Below are 7,510 nucleotides of genomic sequence, written 5' to 3'. Positions count from 1 at the left end.
TATATATATATAGAGTGATAATTAAGTTCTAAAAAATTTTAAGGAATGATTCTTCACAGTAGAAAGAGATCAAAACAAAAACTTCATACGACCATATGTCTGAAACGGTTTAGATTTAAGATAGATTTAAGAACTGTCAAAGTTGGAAGAAAAATTTCGTGCGTTTTTTTTTTATCTATTTTGAAACTATTTGGGTTATTTTGATGAAACTTTGTGCATATTTGAAGATTATAAAAGTTTTATCAAAATAACCCAAATAGATTTTGAAATTTTTACAAAATGACATTTTTCCTTCAATTTGATTTGTGTCTTTGATCTTTTCCCTTTTGTCCTTTCTCTTTTTGGACAATGACATATGAAGTTTTCTTGAAATCACTCCTTAAAACTTTTAGAGTATTTACTTAAGTGATATTAAATATGATACATAATTATAAAATAATTTTTTTTATATTACTTAAGAATTGTCTCAATATAAAATTAATGTTTGTATTTTTTTGCAGTGCAATTTCAATTTATCTGGATACATTGAACATCTTCATTCGAGTTCTGACCATACTGGCTGGTGGTGGTAATAGACGTAAATAAAAGAGTAGAATACAATAATTAATGAAGTAGTACTAAAATCAAAGTAACTCATAAATTATACGCTACACATATAATTTCAATTTAATAATATTCCTTTTAATAAGAATAAATTGTACAGTTTTAAATTAAGATAAATAAATTTAAATGGTTCATTATCATACTTGTGTTTTTGTACATGTATATTTTTTTTAATGAAAAGTTACAGTGTTATCTATATAATGTTGTAAGATTGTTACAATCTTGTTAAAAACTGTAACGTATTATTTAAAATAGTGAAACCTCTTATTACGCTTGAATGTTCTCCTGCTACTAAAGAATATATACAACATTTCTATTTAACTACCAGTTATTCATTAAACAACTTGGATAAGTATTTCTATAGTTGGCGCTAAACGCAGTTATCTAATTAAGCTGTGTAAGATAACTTGACGACAATTTATATTAAATCCTAAATTTATGTCATCTAAATACGAAATTAAATTGCATGGTTTATTCTTGTTATTAATTCATATCATACATGACGAAAAATGAAATTATGGTAAGTATAGCAAAGGTGTCGGCCGTCGACTCCCATTGTCCCAATCAAGATCGACTGCTGGATCGATAATTGGTCAGTCTCTCTCATAACGAAATCACATCGCGAAGCGGAGAAGAGGACAAATCGAGTCAGCAACCCCCGCGGTGAAGAGGGGTTTGCGCCTGCGTCTATCTTTCGTCATCGTGAAGGGTGATACTGGTGCGCGACGAATAAGGGAGAGGAACGGAGACGGAGACGTTAGTTAAAATGAGAGAGTAGGAAACTATCGAATGGAAAGGGAGAGAGAAAAACAAAGAGAAAAAGAGAGGGACATTGAACGCCGACATCGTGGCCTCGCAGTCTCTTCGCGTCGCGCACCAAGACTCATCGTTGCACTTCCTTTTGTATTTTTGCGAGCTAGTCGTAGCGTAGTAATTCGATTCGTATCCTCGCGTGACACATTCCCAAGTGCTGTAAACCTAGTGCATTTGCTGGCGACGGCGACGGTGATAGCGACGACGAATGCGAGGCTCCTTTTGAGCAACGCTTGAGAATCCGATCAGCGAAGAGACTCTCCTGCGTCTTGCGAGAGAAGAGCTGTCGGTGATCTGCCGATTTAAAGGTGTAAGTGAATCAAGTCATATGTCTATGGGGATGCGCGATTCTATATGATTGCACCAACAGTATTTAAGTGTTCTACGCCGCTATTTTTTCGAAAACTCAAGGGATGAAAATCACGAGTCCATGAAAAATCTCTCCCATTTGCGGAATGTTTATTAATCCAAATAATTTTTATAAAAAATATATCTTTTTATATGAATGAGGCACTACTCTAGTGTATTCTTTATAAAAAGAAGAATACTTTTCTAAAAATAAATTATTCTTTTTTAAGTTGCAATATTATCGAAAGATATAAATATTGAGAAAGAATATAGATTTTTCAAATTTCTCTCTTTTCGACTTTTTTGAGGGATAATTTTATGATTCATCTCATGAGATTATAATCGATGCAATGATCTATAATTGTCACTCGAATAGTGTAATCATATAATATATAAATTATTGTATAAAATTATAACAAATCGGATTATATTGGTTTGAATAAATTAATGGAAACTGTTGGATAATTAAAACAATTTATTAATTGCTCAATAATATCACTAGTTATTCTAAAAGCATGATAGAACGGCATTCAGGTTATTAGTTTAATGACATTTAGCAAAGGTTCATCATAAGATAATAATCTTCAATTCTTTTCTTTTTTAGCATTAAGATTTCATTGCATCACTCTGATCTCTCTCTCTCTCTCTCTCTCTCTCTCTCTCTCTCTCTCTCGTCTTTACTTGGTCTGTGGACTTTTCTTGTAATTCTTTTTTCGATCGATTCAAAATTTTTTTCTTTGGTTTTAATACTTATTAATGCTACGTATAATAACGGTCGATCGAAAGTAATATACATATATTTTTATCGCTCGCGTGCACATGTATTCCTCGTGCGACCACCTCGCCGTGAGGCCTCGAAGCGGAACGCGTTAAGTGCGGCAATGCACGCGGCTGGCAGCAAGGTACATCTTGGTGCATCTCGAACGAAGACTTGACATCGCGCGTGCAAAATTTGTGATACACGCCGATACTTTTTCGTCCAAATAGAAAGAACGGCGCCGTGCAACGCGACGCGACGCGACGTGACGCGACGCGTCGCGTCGCGACGCGGCATGGCGAATCGATCGATCGACGCGTGACTGTTGTCGTCAAATAAAAGGCACAGCAAAATTATCAGTTCGCAGGCTGATAAAAGCTCTAAGTCGATTCTCTGTATCAATTAAAATCAAAAAATGAAGAACTTTCTCATAAATTAGTAATTTTTTTTTTTAAATTACTGTAAATTTTTCATAAATTCTATGGTATAAATCAAATTTCGGGAAATTTTAAGTACGATTTAATTTCACATGAAAAATAAATGAAAGTTCTAAACGTAATATAATCTACGGAAGTTTTTGGAACTTCTATATTTGAAATGAACTGAATATCCTATAGAGTGTTCTAAATCTGTCAAGAATTTAAATATTTTGCTGCATTTAGAAAAAAATATCTTAATGCAAAAAAAATATTAGTTTCCACCGAATAAACAATTTTCTTGTATTGAGTAAAAGTTTTTGTATTAAGATATTTTTTCTTACAATATGCAGATCTTTCGAAAAATTTAAAATAGACTTTTAAAAAGGAGGATTTTCAGAGATTACATTAATATGTACTCATAAGGGTAAAAATTATTTATGTTCACATTATTCAAAAAATTTTTAGAACGAGATTCTCTTGGCACGCTGCCTGTAATATACTTCTCGATTCCGCGGAAAGACGCGAAACGCATTGCGAAAGAATACTCGAGGGATCGAAAAGCAAGACGAGGGTGGTTAAGGAGTTGCCTTGGGATACGGGGCTAAAGACATCACGCACGTGCGAGATGAAGATGACGCTACATAGACCGTTAGTGCCGTTTTAATTTTAGAGGACAGCAAATGGTCCACAATTTCTAGTGCGCATACATTATCTTCCTTTTCGTAAAATAAAACGAAATGTTTCCATAGTACATAAATGATTTTATAAATCTAATATCTAATATAAACACTTTTTAAAAAGTTTCATAAAATCAGGAAAAATTTGATTTAATATTATAAGTTAATTATTATGAAAAATAAATGTAATTCTATATATTTGCTCATATCAAATCTTTTATAATAGTATTATACAAAGAGTTAATATTCTATAGAAATCCACTTTGATTTTTCAAATTTATTATACATGCACTTTATTGTAAATTGTAAGGTATATCTAGATAAATTACACAAAAATTATGTAATATTCAAGTATATAAAAAAAAACAGAAACAAATCAGTGTATATGATGGATGCAAAATGTAGATATTTCTATAAAATTTTTAATTATATAATAATTTTTAAAATTTTTATTTATTGTATTGGATTGTCCGGAAAGTTCGTGCCGACTAATCTATATAATTTAATAAATGTATGCTAAAATTTAAATCTTCTGTGTTTCAATTTTCCTTCAACATCGGCGAACTTTTCGGACAACCCAATATTTCTCTGTCGCATTACTATTATGAAACACACAATAGCACAAATTATTAAAATAGCAACAATGAATGCAAAAAGCACATATTTCTTTTCTGACGATAATAAAAGAATATAAATCGATGGCAAGGGAAAAATTACAGAAGCGTAAATGAATTAAGCTTCTATAGGAGGCGAAAATTGAGGCAATATAAAAAATTGAGGAAATATAAAAAGGCGTTTACGCTTCTGCTATTCTTACATTCAATTTAAGTACGTTCTGATTTTTATTTTTGTCATAGTCGAATCAGAGTCATAAAAATTATCTTGTAACAGATAGCTTGCGTCCTAAATGTGCTCCAAATATATACATTCAATACAATTAATTTAATCGACGATTAAGTTCAACTGGCAGAACCGCGTTTGCAGTAAAATTAATATAATCTAAATAATCTAAATATAAATATAAATATATCTAAATATAAATCATTGACCATAATTTAATTCCTTTTTTCTTTATCTCCGTTGAACAACCAAAAATTCTATGTGTTAATTAACAAGACATAGCACAAATACTTGATAAGTTTAACACCCAGTTCGATTACCCAAACAAGCTGACATTAGAGATATTTTTGTAATACCGTTTATCCAGATAAGATCAGATTATCTTTTTCTTAACAACTAATTAAGAAAAGGATAACGTGACTTTAGCATTCACCGTATCTGAATTCACATTATTGCAAAATTCATTCATTTTATTGCAAAAACTTTCTAATATTCTCGTTATATATGTTAAAGGCATCAATATAACGTCAAAATGATAATAAATAGCATCATCTTGTTTGCTAAGTAGTTAATCAAAGTTTACTCCGAGTCATCTTTATAAAATCAAATATGATGGTAATGCTGAGAAGCGTAGGACGCGAAGTTTCAGGGCGCTCGAACGTGCGAAACCATCCCTGAGAAGGAAGAGGAGGTTGGCGAACAAAACGGTGGGTGGTCGAGGGCGGGGGTGGGAGGGGAGAGTAAAACGAGGGTGTCGGTCGCGAGTCGATAAACCGTGGGGCTGAACGCAAGCAACCTTGCGCACGACTTTAACATGGCGGACGGTGAGTCCCATTCCCTATTTCTCTCGGTAGCCTTGTTGAATGCTGGACGGAGAGCCGGAGAGAGTTTGAGCGTATGTCGCACAATCGATTCGCGGTTCCGCTCGTTCTCGTGGCTACTTGCCCGATTGACAACCTCTCGAGAGTTCTCGCAGAGGATCTTACATTCGTTTCCGAGCTCCCTCTCTCTCTCTCTCTCTCTCTCTCTCTCTCTCTCTCTCTCTCTCTCTCTCTCTCTTTCTCCCTCTCTCTGTTGCTCGAGAGGAGAGTAGCCAGTGAAGTGCGCGCGCGAAGATTCATCCCCTTTTTTTCTCTCATTGTCTCTGTCTGTCTCGGAGAATGGAGGAATTAAACCGATCATACGCGTTCTTTTTCAGACGAGAATCAATCGATATGCGGCTCAGGGAGTCGGTCTCAGTGTCGTTGCATCCCGGAGGACTAAACAACAAGTAAGTTATCCCGATGATCAAATCTATTACGGCGCTCGTAATAGAGGGTTAATTGATGGCCGGCCGGGCCGGGCCGGCGATCACGTGCACAGATAATAATCATCCCCTAATCGAGGTGCTGAAACGGACACGGAAATGTGAATGCCACAATTCGTGGAAAGCTGCTATTTTGTTCTTCATATTACATAATGTGTTTCTCAAGTGCTGATTTTAATGCTAGCTGTTAGAGCCAGTTTTTATTATCAATGTTATTTTATAATGAGCTTACATTCTTTATAATGTTATAATAACTTTGAATGTTGTACGCTCTTCTATCTTAAATATTTTAGTTATTTTTATTTATTATTTTTTTAATATAATATGTAAATCGGAAGATATAATCTTTTTCAACCCTGAAGATTAAAAAAATTATTTGACTCTTTTTCTAACTCTTGATAGCCAAAAATTGCAAGAAATATGACAGTTACCTTTATAGAAATTTAATACTAATACTATCCAATTAATCATTTATTTTGTGTGTTGAAAATACTGTTAACACTCCAACTTAAATCATTTATTATAAAAAAATAATATTCTTATAGAAATTCATATTAATAATGATCAGTCAATTATACACTTATATATTTTGAGTGTTAATATAATATTTTTGAAAGGTTTAAATAGAATTTTTAATTTAAAATTATTTTAAAATTCACATTAAATATAGTTGCTGAAACATTCCAGAGGTAATGGAAAATCAATGAATGTGAATTATTTCTATTATCAATTTCAATTCTACAATTTATATATATTATATTTATTAATGATGTCCCAAATCAAAGCGAGCTTAATTACCAGTGGTTTTCCTCAAGGAAATAATATTTTCTCATATATAATTAGAAGAAGAGTGAAGAATTAAATAAATACACGTCACATAAAGGCCGTGCACGCGGAGTTGCGTGGAGTCATGGCTGCAAATGTCAATCTCTATAATCTTTGCCTAACCAAGTCGGCTGATTATTTCCTAGTTATAAGTTACGCTAAATATAAACGTCTGATCCGTCTCCGTGGCGGCCGTAGGCGTGCTGCCGCCTATGCCGCCTCGGCATCGGCGGGCTCGAGTGGTATACCTAACGGCAACGCTAGTATCGATCCACCTGGACTCATTTCTCGGTCTCGCTCGCAGCCAGCTCCGCAGGCACAGCCCGAGCCGGAACGTCGGGGCCGGCGAGATCGGTGATCGCAACGAGAACGCAGCTCAGGAGCCGGTCGCCACTCCTGAACCGGATTACCCGAACGACGAGTCGGCGGATTTCCGGCTGGCCGAGGACACCACCACGTGGTCCTCTCTAGCGATCGCGCGCGACAACGTGCAGCAGAGCAACCCGTCAACGCAGCAACCCATCAACGTCAACAATAATCTCACTGAGCCGAGGATACGGAGGAACAGCTCCGTCGAAAGCCTCGCCGATTACGAAGGTGAGTGTGTCTGTTAAAAGTGTTAAATTTAAATTGCATTTGTCAATCGCTATAATCTGCTTGCTTCTGTGTGCGTGTACGTGTGTATATGTGTCCAGTGTGCGCATATTACAAACTTGTATCGATTTTAAAAGAACCATCTTTAGATGCTCCTTCTGCGTTTTAGAAAATATGCAATAATTTATTCTTTTACAGAATTTTTAATTGTTAAAATATTAAATCAAAGTAATGATATTTTATATTTGTATATGTGTGTCTATATATAATTTTGTATACACACACACACACACACACACACACACACACACACACACACACACACACA

At 34.6% G+C, this 7,510-nt stretch overlaps 1 protein-coding gene across 1 annotated transcript in view; it reads left to right on the top strand.

Annotated features, from left to right (window-relative positions):
* LOC108684976 overlaps positions 1–7,510 on the top strand; it is a 29,669-nt gene that overhangs the window by 4,101 nt on the left and 18,058 nt on the right. The window contains exons 5-6 of the mRNA XM_018189555.1: positions 5,656–5,727; positions 6,893–7,185. Coding sequence (XP_018045044.1) covers positions 5,656–5,727; positions 6,893–7,185 — 365 coding nt within the window. The remainder of the gene's footprint in view (positions 1–5,655; positions 5,728–6,892; positions 7,186–7,510) is intronic.

The sequence above is a fragment of the Atta colombica genome, unplaced genomic scaffold (assembly GCF_001594045.1).
Source record: "Atta colombica isolate Treedump-2 unplaced genomic scaffold, Acol1.0 scaffold141, whole genome shotgun sequence".
NCBI lineage: Eukaryota > Metazoa > Arthropoda > Insecta > Hymenoptera > Formicidae > Atta > Atta colombica.
The sequence above is the reverse complement of the archived record's forward strand: the minus strand, read 5'-3'. Positions and strand labels throughout refer to the sequence as shown.